Source organism: Lepidochelys kempii, chromosome 3 (assembly GCF_965140265.1).
Source record: "Lepidochelys kempii isolate rLepKem1 chromosome 3, rLepKem1.hap2, whole genome shotgun sequence".
Classification (NCBI taxonomy): Eukaryota; Metazoa; Chordata; order Testudines; family Cheloniidae; genus Lepidochelys; species Lepidochelys kempii.
The window spans coordinates 172,765,007-172,780,619 of NC_133258.1; the positions used below are offsets into that span (position 1 = coordinate 172,765,007).

General features: G+C 37.4%; 2 protein-coding genes across 12 annotated transcripts in view; one reads left to right on the forward strand and one right to left on the reverse strand.

The window, feature by feature from the left end:
* The window catches only part of DYNC2LI1 (dynein cytoplasmic 2 light intermediate chain 1), a 118,610-nt gene extending 112,386 nt beyond the window's left edge, over positions 1-6,224 (forward strand). For all 9 annotated transcript variants that reach the window (XM_073339098.1, XM_073339089.1, XM_073339090.1 and 6 more), the window contains 2 exons: positions 194-334; positions 5,945-6,224. In XM_073339098.1, coding sequence (XP_073195199.1) covers positions 194-331 — 138 coding nt within the window. In that variant the 3' untranslated portion in view covers positions 332-334; positions 5,945-6,224. The remainder of the gene's footprint in view (positions 1-193; positions 335-5,944) is intronic.
* Positions 6,225-14,080: 7,856 nt separating this feature from the next.
* The window catches only part of LRPPRC (leucine rich pentatricopeptide repeat containing), a 168,695-nt gene continuing 167,162 nt past the window's right edge, over positions 14,081-15,613 (reverse strand). For all 3 annotated transcript variants that reach the window (XM_073339084.1, XM_073339083.1, XM_073339085.1), the window contains one exon: positions 14,081-14,898. In XM_073339084.1, coding sequence (XP_073195185.1) covers positions 14,830-14,898 — 69 coding nt within the window. In that variant the 3' untranslated portion in view covers positions 14,081-14,829. The remainder of the gene's footprint in view (positions 14,899-15,613) is intronic.

The following is a 15,613-nucleotide window of genomic DNA, read 5'->3' on the forward strand; positions in this document are numbered from 1 at the left end:
TAGAGCTGTGTTCCTCCTAATGATACACTTGTTGAGAGATGTGACAAAGCTGATCCTGCTGTAATTGAAAATAAGAACATAAAAGCCACCAGGGGCAAGGCAGGAAGAGGAGCAAAACTAAGGAGATGTGACACTTTGCACATCCATTTTAAAGAGGTTTTTAATTACTATTTTGTGATGTCTGTGCTTACAGGTAATTCAGGCTATGAATCTGGACTCGTATCCTCTCTATGCAAGCTACCTCATCCTCGTCGGTATTATTAGTGGTTTCATGGTTTTGTACTACTTATCTCTGAGGTTTATCAAGCAGAAATCAAATCAAAATTGGTAACAGGTAAAAATGAAGTAAAATATTAGCGCTAGTGGGTGGTAGGTTATTGTGACTCTTGTAAAACACCTGTCCACTCCCTCACCACAAAAGGGATCTCACCTTTTATACTTCACAATGTCCATATGTTTTATTAATACCCTACAGCAAAGATATACCGTAAAAAATCATTCTTTTAATATCACATTGTTTTATGTAAACCACTGGATGGCAGCAGAATACAGATAGTTGAAAGCCAGCTTCAGAATCTTTGACTCTGTGCTGTAAGTGGTAAAAAAAAAAAAAAACCTACTAAAAATTGTGCCTTCAACATTTTTTCCTTTTGACATCATCATTATATAGGTGACAAGATGCATGTCACTCAGATATATGTTTTAGTTCAAGAATATGGGGCAGATCCTCAGCTGGTGTAAACCAGTGTAGCTCCCTTGACTTAAATGCACTTACACCAATTTACACCAACTGAGGACCTGGCCCATAGTCTCTGAATATTGATCATATACTTAATTTGGAGACTCAGAGTAACAGTATAATGAAAATAATGATCTACATTTTTCAACATCTCTCACCCACAAAGATCCCAGTATATACACTATATATAAATCACTTCACTCAGTGCAAGAGAGCAGAGAGAGAATGGTAACTTTGTAACAAAGCCATTTAGGACAGGAGATTAAGCGTATGATTTCATTGAAGCTACGGAAGCATTTTATGTAGGCAGAAGGTAATGATCCAAACCAGAGAGTTAGAATTCCAGTGTAAAGGAGTTAAAAATAACTCAGAACAATTGTTCAATGTTTCAGAGATTCTGCATTTGTATTTTATTTGCATGTTGTTGATGCAGTTTTGTTGACTGTATGGATGATTCCTTGTTACAACTCAACGTGTCACTATGTATTATACTGCCATTGTCTATAGTTGACAATATTAATAAACTGTCATTACAAAAAAAAACAAACAATGATCATCCCCCCGCATGCAAACAGTCAGTGTTTTAGCAGTTTACTAAGTCTGCATCCTCACATTCTTGGTGCTGAATACTCCCGGCCTGCTTTTTTTTTTATTTATTTTTTTAACAGGTTGATGGTGCATTCAAAGAATGCCTGTAGTTGTGCATCTAGTTACACGCTTACATGTAACGCACGCAAGGTTATGCAACGACCATGACTGCTCACACAGATTAGACACAGTGTGTGCAAGTGGCTGCACTTAGCAGTTTCCACGTGAAATTAGCTCTTTTCCCTGTGCAGTCATACTAAGTGCATGTATCAATTAGATTTTAACTTTGTTCAAAAAACAGGACATGATTTGGATGCATTCCTAAATATCTGTACGTTTATAAATCTCCTGTTCTCATTTCAATCATTGTAATACTTCAGTTCTTGGAAAACATACTTTAATTAGTTTTAATGCAGTGGACATGATATAAATACACTTTTTTTAAAAAAAGGGAACATCTCAAAAAGTAATTTAAAAAAGAAATACCAGACACTGTTTCATAAGTTCCGTTCAATGAATGGGGCTGTCACTGGGGGGTTGCACTGTAATCAACTCCCGGACAAAGCCCAGCCTGATGAGGTAAAGTAGAACTGAATGAACCAGATTCACCATTAGACAGAAGTAGGAATTCAAAACATGTCGAGGTTCTTTTTTGGTGAGTTCTACCATTTTTTTTTTTAGTTTTCTTGTTAAAAAAAAACAAATAGCCCTCTACTCCCCAATATTGCTTCTGCGGTTACCTTTGCTCTTGAAAAACATGACCAGAACTTACCCTAGTGCCATATTGAAAATGTCAGATTTCTACTGCTTTCTAATGGCAAAGCCAGTTCTTTCAGTCCTACTCAGCATCATTAAATTGTCAGTATGGCAGCTTCCTGTTTGATTCTTAATTATTCCTTTTTATTATATTTAAGACACTTAATTTTTTTAAAGTGGTTTACTCTTCTTGGTAATGATCTGTTGTGATTAGAATCTCTTTTATATTACATTGAAATTTTAAGGGTGTATATTGGTACTTCTATTCTAAACCTCTATTCCTAAGGTATTTAGAGGATTAAATTCTAGGCTGACTCTCTGTTGTGAATTCACTTTGATGTTTAATAAAAAAAGGAGAGAGACAATGGGAGAAATTAAAGACAATAAGGGACAGCTCTGAATTTTAGGGGCATATTGTCATGAACAAAAATCCTCAGGCATCTAGATAAGAATATACCCATAGCCTTAACTTTGAATTTCCTTCCTTTTGTGAAATTAGGCAGGCTGTTGACATTATTTAAACAGTCTTTTTCATTTTAAATTCCACCCTCTTAACAGTATGTATGGGGACCAAGCGGTGTGAGTGTTTTAGCGGTAGTGTTATGACAAGGGTAGATGTATACATAATGGGACTCGAATCGTGAGCCTAGGAACAGCTGCCTTATGGCATGTTGGGGGAGAGCGATCACAGGAGGTAGCCAGCATGTATGTTTACATTAAAAAGGCTCACATTCTATATACTACAATTACATATGATCAGATCTTGTTCCCCTCCAGAAATGGGACCTTAATGCCTGGAGATACTAAAAGGGGGAAATAGTCTGTGACCATTGTTATAGACCACAGGGCCCTCTCCCCCCGCCCCCCTCAGAAGTAGTCTTGAACTGGCAGCACTTAACTTTAATTGCTAGCGATCCCACACCCTGAATCTGTGCCCAGAAGAGAGGAACGGACAGGCCAGGGGAAAAGGTGGGTGGATGACATACAGCTTGGCCTTACTGGCCCTGTGGAGATCAAAGTGGAAAGATCGTACAGCACTAGAAAGAATTATTTTTCTTGTAGGTCCCCTCTGTTGTGCTCTGTTACCCCCTGAGCAGGGATCTGGTGGGGGCATAAAGCCTCTATTGCAGATACCCCACAGGGTTTGTGAGTGTCTCTTGTGCCTGTACAGTGCGGGAAGAGGGGTGGGAAACATTCACTTCCCCCCTAACTTTAATGTGCAATTGGGAAACCTCCTGCAGATTCCATCTTTCACCACCATCCAGCAGGATTTATTATAGGATGGGTAATGGGACCCAGGGTGGCTTTCATTGCATGGGGTAGTGAATATATGGGTAGCTGCACTGTAGCTTGTATCCTGTTCTATAAGGCATTAAACCCACTGTACATTAACTGAGGGAATAACTTTCTAAAAAAGCTGAATTACATTTGGCTTAGGTAGGTCAAGGGCAACATCTATGCAATGGATTTCAAATCTGATAAGTCTGTTCTTCCTCTATGCACAGAATTCCCTATCTGGCCCTCCTCATAGTACTCAGGTACCTCCTAATTTAATTACAAGAATGATCAACAAGCAAAACTTCCACTGATGTCATTGGGAGTTATACACATACATGTGCAGAGTAGAGTATCAGAGTCAAGATCCAGCCTGTGAATCTGGGAGCAGATTATGCTCAAGCTACATTTCTATATGCAGGACTGTCTACTATGAAATCTCCCACTGCATCAACTAACTGTCCAGGATAAGCAGAGAATGTGCATCTAATTATTTGAGCCCTTTATTGTCTTTAACGTCCTTTGCCATTTAACTCTAGCTGTACACAAGTGGACAGGTTTCACATGTCATGGTGGTGCAGTTTCCACGTGAAATTACCTCTTTTCCCTGTGCAGTCATACTAAGTGCAGAAAGATGGAAAAGTGGAGAAAGATGGAAAAATGTCTTGCGATGTCATAAAAAAGCAATATAGTGCATTCTGAAAAATGCATGTGACAGACCTAATTTAATTCTCAGCCCCCACCCCACAATTTTAGTAACTTAGAAAAACTTCATGTAACACAAGTGATGTATATTATATGTAGTGTAAGGGCTGTGATCCAATTTGTAATACACTATGTATGACTACAATGGCTCTTCTTAATCCATTCATGGCTTTGAAACTTGTGAAGCCAGCTTTTACTTTAGCACCTACAGATTGGACATTGCTATTATTCCAAAACTCTTTCCAGGGATTTGCCTACTTATCTTCCCCCCACCCTCCAATCTATTCTATTCCCCCCACCCTCCAATCTGTTCTTTCACAACACTCATAACTGTGGTACCAGAGCACCATTTATTAATTTATATTTCCTGATTAAAGCACCCACTTGTTAAATGCAGGCTTTGAATATCTCCATATCACTGACAGTGTCTGAAATGACATAACATGTAAAGTGGCTCCCAGTGAGACATTTTGCAGACACTGGAATTGGCCAGTGGACGAGCTAATTGCAAACTGCTTTCATGTTTCAGTTTAGACCACACTGTATCAGACACAACAACTCAGGGTGTGAGAGTTTCAAGAAGCATGGCACAAAATACATGGAGCACCAATAACTGACTATAAACAAAATAGATATCAAAGCCTAGAAGCAAGGAAGCTTTGTTAATTAAAAGGACACTTAAAATATCTTGTATGAAATTTTTCTGTGTTGTTACAAGCACCATCTAAGATCAGTATCACTGAAAGAAATTTTATTTTTTGTTTACTTCGTGTATTTGACAGAATTTGTGTAGCAGTTTTCCCTGTTTTTGTGGATCTTTCACATAGCAACTGGGGAAGGCAAACATTTTTTTAAAAATAGAGAAGTGTGATTTTCAGCAATTTTGAGACTTGGGGGAGAGACAGTCCTTCAAACTACTTTTAACTCATTTGATTTCAAGTTGACAGTCGCTTTAATAAATGTCTATAATAAATGCCACGCCATATTTATGCACTGTGAAAAATGCTTAAGTATTAATGGTGCTAACTCAGTCAATTTTAAAAAAAAGCCATCAATTTCTCAGTTTATTAAGAAGCTTAAATAGTTTCTTGCAGATGGCAGCCTTTATGCAGTGCACTATAGAAAGAAAATTAAAGGTGCTCATTGGGCCACGTGTAGTGGAGATGACAAACCTTTCAGGCTTCAGCCATAGTGATTCCTTTAGACTGCAGTAGACCAGAAACCATAAAACACATGCAGCTGTGACATGCTGTATTTTTGTTTTTTACCTGAAAGCCAAAGATAAACAGTTCATACAGCATTAGTAGCTATTCATTAAGGCAATAACCTTTAAGCAGTCGGTCGGTTGAGGTTTGGTTTTTTTTTTTAATCCCTTTCAAGGCCTAACTAGCTTTAAAAAAGTCTATCTTTTCTTGCATGAACATAAATTTCTATTATATCTTAATAGTTTAATTTGTGTGTGATTATTTCAAATTGCAGTTTGGCTCCCTATTTAATAATATAGCCTTAAATGTAGTTGCCTACAAAGCAAAGCTCTTCATCTGTGTGGATTTCACCAATAAATACAACTCTTACATATTTACTTTGGGTTGCAGCTCAGCTTGAAGTTATTTGACTTGCATGTTCACAGCACATTTCAGATTTCTGTTCCTCCTTCTGACAAAATACTGAACTTTAACAGATTTTACAAAAAATGTATCGATGTATATGCATATAAGATTTCCCCAGCACACACATACTCTTATGCACCTTTAGCTGCTTTTATCTCATCTCACCAAAGCCATTCCTACCATCGTGATTTGCACCTTGAATATTTGCTTGAATAAGAGTTAATTCACTTCAGCATCCTTTGTGCCTCATTTGTGCTTTCACTTTCCACAGATTTTCTTGTGAATGAGTTTACTGGCAGGAATGTTCAGGGAATCAACAGAAGAATAGAAATCTGATTCTAAGGGTTATACTCGTCCAATGAGGAAACAGAAACAATGCCACATGACCAAGAGAGCTCAAACGTTTTGCAGAGAAGACTCTCAATGACTTGCTTATGAACAATCCACAGATGAAGACTTAATCATTGAAGTTATTAGGTGAAAATAAATGCATGAAAATTGTAAAACCATGGCAATTCACAAATAAATACAGGCTAAATTAACTGAACAAATTATCTACTATGAATTATTTGCTATGCTCTTTTCTAATGTCTGTGCTAGCATTATCTGATAAGATAGTTGCTACCTCGGCTGGCCCAATGCCTGACAGCAATATCCAGTATGCTCATTACATGCCAGCCACTTTAGGGCTTGGTCTGTAGCATTCCTCAAGTCACTACTTTTGTTCTCCATGATACTGTGTTTGGGGGGGGAGGGAATGTTTTCTAAGCTATTTATAGTTTGATCTAAAATCAATAGTATTCCATGCTTCATCTGGGGGAGAGTCCTGAAGCAAAAATATATAACCTTTGTGTGACCAGTTCAGCCTCAGCATGGACTATATAAACAAGAGAGCAGTGAGTAGGAGTTGGGACCTGATTTTACCTCTATACAAAGCACTGGTAAGACTGATGCTGGAATACTGCATCCCATTCTCGTGTCCACAAGTCTATGGTATACTAGAGGAGAGGCAAGAGGATGTCGCGTGTTCTAGTCTAAAGTTGGATCTTCCAGCTAGCAATGCAAGCCATGGTGCCAAAACCAATGACCTAGAGAAAGTGAGAGCCATTAAAACCATAATCACTTAAGGTTTCCTTTTTGTAGCTTAAAATGATCACTTTTAGTAATATACTGTACTCTGAAAAATAAGCAGCCATTTCATTAATGGTGTTATCAGCTAGTCCATAGAAATATATAAAATTTAAGCAGCTGTTTGGAAGGCCTTCTAAAGCCCAATAGCATGACAACCAGGCTAGAGACAGAGAACAGGCAGTACATAAACAAACTTTGAAACACATGGCATTTGCTGTTCTAATTAAGAGCCATATGATTGCTTGTCTGTTATACAAGACAATAATCAGATTCAGGAGAGGATAATTCATGAGGTCAAAAGCATGGCAGTCATCACCACAAGGGAATCAGATCATTGCTGAGAAAAGGAAAGAGCTAATTATATTGTTTCTCTTATGTTTAATATAATAAATAATCAAATAAAAAAGTAATAAAAATACACTTCTTAAATTCCTAACTGTACCAGCCCAAGTCGAGGCCTCCGACTGAGCTCTGCGGGGGAATTTGAGGCCACTTGGAATGATTAAGAAAGCCAACATTTCACACCATTTGTTTTATTCTGAGCAAAATGACAGTGGCCTTTTGAATCACAGAATATTATAACCGTTCCCCTGCCTCCAGAATGAACAAAGCGTCCCCTTCTTGTAATCATTTGCTGTGGCTAAGTATTTGGCTAAGTATTATCTTTATTGAGAAAAGCACATTTCTGATTAAAGTAGGTCTCAATACTGTCAAATGTTTTGGATGTACATGGCTTAGACTTTTCCTTTTAAAAAACAGAATAAAATGAAAGGATATGAATATTTAGCTTTGTGCATTTCATAGGGAATTCATCAATGCTTCCATATTGTAAGAGTACATTATTGCTGCTTTGTAATGTGTTCAGTGCCAGAAGCATGATACATTACCACTGAAAACATTAATGTGCATGACTAACAATAGTAAAGCTATAAATTACCATAATTTTTATGCCCCCTGCTGCTCGTAGTACAACACAGTTTTTCAACCTTGTTTTCATTTGCTGAGTGTAGACAAATTTATCGTGTTATTGGTGTCTGCTAGAAAGACATACAAATGCAGACATCGTATTTCCAGGCATGAGATACTGTGCTCCCTGAAGTATTTATAATATAGACACAAAGACTATGATTGTCATTAAAAAAATATAGAGAAAGGAACAACTACAGTTAATTTTTATGTTTCTAATGTCTTAATGTATATTTGACTATTAAACCAAAGCTGTTAATTGTTTGACAATGGAATGTAACAATCAAGTGTAACATGAAATATTACTAGTGATCTTGCTATGAACATCATAATATTTGCAGTATTGGCTAGGTCAATAAAATCACAAAGGAAATACAAAACCTCGTGTAAGTAAAGCTTGCAGATGTACAGCTCATAAGGGAGTGCAGTGCAGTGAGCAGACATTTCTAATCATATTGTGAGTTTTTACTGTATCCATTATGCTATGTTAAAAAAATACTATTTTTAAAAAACTGATAATGACTTTAGATAGCTGAAGATTTAAAATAAGCTAACCTCAGTATCTGAGGTATTCAAGGTATTTTCCATAGTACACATTGGGAATCACAAGGCAATACCACAGATAATAAGGGTAATCCTATTTATTTTAGGCTAAATTGGCTAGTTTTTCAGAGTATGTGCTTTCTCAATAATATATCTGGAAACAAATTATTTTTATCTCTACAACTTGAAAAAGAAAGTTAAATGTCAGCAATTCCCTACATAAATCATGCAACAGCACAGCTAAAGGGTGTTCCAAGGTCAGCTGCTGACCTTAAAACTAATCTGAGTTATGTTTCTTGTACCTTATTATTATAGCTGCTTTGTAACATTTGCAATGCCAAAAGCATGATAAACAGCTATAAGAAGGTATTTTATTAGAGTTGTTCTAAAATCTGAGAGGCTGAGCCTGGAACAGATTTCCTGTGTGACCTTAGGAAAGTCACTTAATCTCCGTCCCGCAGTTACTCATCTGTAAAACAGTACAATACTATTAATAATAATACTGTCCTCATTCATAGGCTGTTTGGAAGATATATATATTAACGATTGAGAGTTGCTCAGTTACTACAGTAATAAGGCCTACGTAAGTACCACTGAATTAACAGTTGTACCTAACAGTACTAACCAAGGTGGAGCCCTATTGTACTAAGTGCTGTATAGATACATTCACTCTTAACTGCTTTTGATACTTACAGCAAACACTGGAGGAAACCAAGCTTCAATTCTTAATTATCTTACTTCCATACTTTAATGGAGAAACTCAGCACCTTCTCTTACTGTATATGAGACCAAAGTGTGAAGTTCTTGAAGTCAGATACCATCCCATTATCTCAATGGGGTCACTAAGATAGGGTGCATTGTGGTTTTTGACATAAAAAACTATTGACAGGCTAAGCAGAAGCTTAAGGCATCCTGAAGAGGTCACTTTGTAATGGAGTTTGGACACTAGTTTGGATTCCTGGTGGTTGGTTTGCAGGGGGTTGGAATAGAAGCCCCTGCATGAAAGATGAATTCAGAGAAACCCCTTCTCTTCCTTCCTCTCACAAGGCCCATCATCCAACAGGCTTAAAAACTAACCACACTGAGTATGTGGTTTAGAGCATGGAAGGTCACTGTCAGTCATCTCCTCTACTCAGACAGCAATTTTTCTACCAGACATCTCAATTCCAGTCAAGGTATAATATTATGCATATTGATACATGTACTCACAATTTGCTTTGTACAGTAACAATGTCAGATCTTTTCAAATCAGTCTTTTATCAGTCTTCCATGAAGCTGCTGCAGAAGAGATCTATGGACACCTACGGTATATTGTATTTGTACTAAAATCTTGCAGAATTCTAGTGACCCAGTTGCCTCAGGCAAGTAATATTCTTTTCTATTTTGAATGGGTAAGTAAAATGTTATGGTCAGTGTGACAGAGTAAGTTTTATGTCTGGACTGGTAAATTAACCTGACAAGTTTCCAAGGCTGCTGTTCTGTATTTCATCATCTTGTAGGTATTTCATTTTGAATATACAAAACCTATGAAACTGCCCACATATTTGGCAAAGAAATTTAAATTTTCTATATTGTATTTCTTTGTGCTTTAAATGGTTGTTTCTTAGGCATATATACGTAAAACCAACACAAAGATGAACTGCTTAGTAATTTCAAGCATACTGTAGGAAAGCTGAACCTTTCAAGCACAACACTGATTTGGATTGAGAAGATCACGTTCCACAATGACATGAATGCTACAACACACCAGACAGAAAAACATCTAATTCCCAAGTAATAATTCCTTAATTGCATCCACTATGTTTACTTGGAAAGAAAACCAAAATTTCATAACAACAATCATTAGAGGCAGTGGGCCTGGGCCTGCCTGTTCTTAATTATCCCTCTTTTCAGGCCTCCAGGTTCTGCAATGGGCTACCTTGGCTCAAGAGGATCTAGAGGCCCCTGCCATCTCACCCTGACTGAGCAACACAGGCCTGACTCTACCTACCTGGTACTGATGCCACAAAAATCCTAGTACTGTTTCCTCCCCTCATGCTCCAGCTGTGGCTCTCTCTAGTGTTGAGCTGGCTCACCACCAAAATGCAGCCACCAGTCATGGACTGATTGGGTCATACCAATCTGCAGCCACCCCAAATGCAGACAGTTTCAGAGCTAGAGGATCTCTCACTTTGAGTACATTAAACTATTTGCTTTGGTAACAGATGGCCCATCGTCTGGCCACCTCCAGTTGTGATCGTAAAACAAATAATGGTATGTTACAATGTACAGTGACCCAAGTGATGGTATCAAGTCACTGGAATGTTTGACCTATACATACAAATACAGAATTAGTACCAGTTAAATCTAAACCCTACCCAATGAGATGTTCTTTCTCCAAGTGTCAGCCCCCTGCTGAAAGAAAATTGGTTCAGTGGAACAGAAAACTAAGGGGACTCTTACCCTTCCATGAGACAATCTACCAGATCTATTGAGGGTCCAATTCCAGGCTGGATTTGGGACCTGTCAGCCAAGTGTGAGTTCCACTATCCCTATTTGCAGATGATCATCACTGCCACCTTCCCCATCAGCTCCAGCAGCTTGGTGTGTAGCAGCTTGCTCTGTGGGTGTGTTCAATTTGCTTCAAATGGTGGCCCAGACTTCAAAATGTACAGGCCTAACCCTCACTTATGCTGTTTTGACTTCACTTGCTGGAACACAAGACTATGAAATTGAGAGAGATTTGTAAGATGACCTCTAAAATAAGAGCTCTGGCATTTCAGAAAGGGTTGCAAACTAGCAGACCGAGTCTTCAATTATGTTGATATTATACTGACATACATTTACTGTAGCTGTAGCTTTAGAAATGAGAAATGTCTCCATTTTAAAATGAGATAAACTAAATACTTAGTCTTGCTTGCAGATAGGCATTCAACCATTGAGCTGTGATTGAAATTTCAGCTATTAATTCAGTTATCTTGATGATACACAAGCACTGGCTGCCAGATACTTAGAACTAACTGGGTATGGTACATCAAACTGTATATTCTGTCTGTTTCCAACATTAGGCCCTCTACATCCATCACAATCTGGTTGCCAGAATCTATCCGCTCCCCATCCAAACAACACAAATGTCCTTAAAAGACTATACAATTACTTGCAGAATCCCTAAATAAAAAAACTTGGTTAAAAAGATAATCAGCTAATTCTGCAAAAAATATACTTCCCTATCATATTACTTTGCACTTAAAATCCAGGAAATGAATAATTAAGGACATCATAAATCCACACTGCCAGCACAATAAACATATTCATCTTGCCAGGTATAACAAAATGCTTATTTTAATCACATTCATCACCTTAGCTTTCCCAAAATTCTATTTATTGATGAAAGAATTCTAAGTATAAAAAAGAAAATTAACTACGGAAGTACCATTTCCACAATGAAACCAAGTTCAGTTTTGCACTTGAAGCACACATTCACCCATTTTGTGGATGAAGAATGCATGTTATCTATCATCCCCCAAAATTATATAATGCATTATAGCTTATCCTTCCCCAAATTTATGTGTTGAGTATAGGATGAATTTTCTGAGATTAAACTGATTAGTTTGAGTTAAAATTCATTAAAAATTTATCCTTTACAAAATTTCAATGTCAAACTTTTCTCCTGAATAATCTAAGTAATAATGCAGATGCTTCCAAGTTCTCTTATAGTTAGAACTCACCAAAACATTTCCCATGTTACATTTAAGCAATTTTTTTATGATTAATGTTCACCTTCCCATTATTCTTCATTCATGTAAGTTTCTTTTTCAGTGAGACTGATCAATATTGTACTTCAGAAAATTCCACATAGAATTGTCCTCTTTCAGAATGACTGCCTCATCATCAATAAGACTGAGGTCATACTTTGCCCACAGTTAGGTAGCCATTTTGAGATGAGCATCTCTCATTTATTCTCAGTAGGACTGAGGCCACAGGCTGCTCTTTAACAAAGATGGGTGCTGGCCTCATTTTCACGGGAAATAATGGGAGGCATTGGCCCTTTTGAAAAAGGGCACCTTAGAATTAAGGTAGTTTTGGTCTTGATCCCACTGAGATCAATGGGAGATGGCAGCCAATTTTGAATTGCATCATCCTCTGCTGTAAAGTAAACCTTTAATTCCACATACGTATCATCTCCCAGAACAGACCTGTTGCACCAGATCTACTCAAGAAGAGGGAAGCCTATGCATGTGGTGAAGGAGAGGGGGATTGGTGCATGCCACATACAGCGGAATGTGCAAGAAATGGGGAATTTGGAGGACAGGATGTAGAGGTAAACTGGGGTGTGTACACAGTGGTTTTACACTGCTCTGGCAATGCAAAGCAGTGTAAGCACAGCTTAATGGGCCCATATGCTTCTATTGGTGTACACAGACAATTAAAAACAAGTAGTAATTTAAGGTTCGTCCTTCATATAATTAAAATCATCATGTGCCCTGCAGTAAAACTGTGAGGAGGAATCTAATGTATCTAACAGTCAGTTTCATCCATTGGCATAATGGTGTCTGTATTTTAACTGGCATAATTACCTGATAGTAACCTCACCCCATCAGCCGATGTTATGCACAACCTTGGTGCAAGATGTTATCATGTTATATATCTCTAACAGTCACAGAGAGAGATTGTTCATTTATTACTGGATGATTATTTTAATGGTACGAATAAACCTTGCACTGGGACTCTGCATTTTACAATATTTATGGACAAAGGTTAAATAGATCTCACTCCAACTTCAAGATTGAAGCTCTATTTCTATTTGTTAGTAAATGTGCTTTGTTAACTCGATTTGGGTATTTAAAACAGTGGCATAATTCTTCTACAGTTTTAAAGACTGCTTCGGATAAGGACCATCATATATGTAGTTTCTTCCTGCATTTCTATAGCACCTTCCAGCCAAAGATCCCAAAATGTTTAACTGGCTTTATATTATCCTATCTTTCCCTCAGAGAGCTGTAATCTTCATCATGCCAAACTGAGAACTGAGGTACTAGGGGGGTTTAGTGACTTGTCTAAGATTTCTCAGTAAGTCAGTGGCAGTCTGTATGTCAAGCCTCCCAGTTCCAGGCCTTAAATCTGAGGCCATATGGAGGCCATTAGGTATTTTACTTTACACCAGTATTGTTTTCTGTCTGAAGTGCATTTGCTAGTGATATCTGGAAAATAAAGAAGATTCCCCCTTATGCCATCAGCCATCCATTGACAGCTATTCCATTCTGTACACAGACACACTCTGTGCTGTACGGTATACTCACAGGCAGGGATTTTGGGGTTTTCTTTGCTTATTCATAACGGTAAAAGGAATGTTTTATTCTCTATGCCTTCTTTCCCTTTAGTAGCTAACAGCACAATGCTTATCTTCAAGATTTTGGGACTTCGCACTGTTAACCATGAGATTTGGATAAATTGCTACAAATTGCAAATTGCTACAAATACTTATGCAAATAAAACACATCCCTCAGTCTTCTGGCAAGTTACCAATGCTGCCCTTGCTACTGGAAGTGACGGCCACTCCCCTCCATTGCTGTATCAGACATCTCTGTCCTTGATTTTCACACAGCATGGAATTAAGTGGACTCGTGGCAGTGGCAACATGTAGTTATGAAATGGCTTGCAACACAACATGGCTCAATTCACCAATGTAAGAGGTAGAAATATTGACCCCACTTTTACCTCTACCACCCAACTGGTTAACAAGAGGAATATTTAAGGCATGTAGAAGATACTTAAGGAGAAACAAAACTGAAATGTGTGCAGTTTTATTTGATCTACACAGTAGGTACAAATTAATTGAAAAGAAAGTGGACTTAAAAAAAAAACAAAAATAAACAAACAAATCACAGAACATGGTCCAGAGACCCAGCAAAGGTAGGGAAGGCAGCATAGAGCAGTTATAGGTAAGCATCACCAAGCAGCTGCTACCTCTCCACAAATGTATAGAGTGTATATTTACTATCAAGAATATATTTGTGAATTTGATGTATAGCTTCACACTGCAGTGGACATCAGAATTACAATTTCTCTCAAAAGCAATCCCAGCTACTAGCTGGTGGTTCTTAAGAGCCATGGAAATTGCTGTTTTTAACCCTGATCCAAAGCTCACTGAAGTCAATGAAAAGGGTCACTGATTTCCCTGGGCTTTGGATCAGAGCCATACTGAAAAGTGAGTTACATATAGGGTATTTACAGTAAACTTCAGTGGAACTGGGAGCCAGAGTGTAATCAGCTTTCACCAGGTCAAACATAAAAAATGACAGCTATAAGTGGCTGTTCACGGTCGAGCCAGCAGCTCTACAGGAGTAAACTGTATTTCTACTGCATGTCTCAGTTACAGTTTAGTCACTGAAGGCCAGGTTTAAAAAGACATACTATGTTTGAGTAAATTATATTACACTGAAGTAATTACATATTCAATTTTGTTTTATTTTTTCTAACAATATTAAATACATTCAACATCTTTCATAGTCACAAACAACCAAAGCATGAAAATATTTATACATCATGTGATGAGGTTTCTTGCCTTTCTTGCCTCAATTTACTTGCGTAGAAATGGAAGGACTCCTATAAATACAGGAGAGGGAGAAAAAAAATCAATATTCTTGCACTGAAAGTTACTAATAGTGAACAAAACCCCACACTTTCTGCGAAATGCCAAATCTATTTATTGTTCTAGGCTATGCACTAGTTATTCTACATCAGGGTTTATAGAATAACTTAAGAAAAATACTTATGTTGAGTAAAAGAAAATTTTGCATGAAATGCTTAAGAAAATACCATCAAAAATTTTCACTTATATAAAAATCAAGATATTTCCCAACCTCAATCTGCAATTGTGTGTTTGAGAATAAATGAATAAAATAAAGGAAGCATCTCAGAAGCATCCAGTCATATTAAATGAGAAAAGAAATAAAAAAATGGAGTGAAGGAACATTAGAACATTGAAGTAGGAATTCCACTAACTTAGGGAAAAAACCCATAATCACTGCTAGTAGGGAGGTAAAAAAGGTATTAAATGATATCGTGTGTTAAAATTAAACTAAAGAACCCCAAATGAGGTTTAAACTACAGTAAGTTGAGTAAAACTGCTCCTAAAAAAATGCACATCTTCCTTTGAAACTCTAGGGCAGTTTAGTGCAAGTATCTTGAGGCAGAATTTAGCCCTTAATCCAGTTTACAAAACTGAAAAAGGAAGGAGAGAACAGTTACTTATTGCTACGTACCATAACGAAAAACATACAGAGAAATTATATGTAACAAAGTCTTAGAAAAAGGGCAG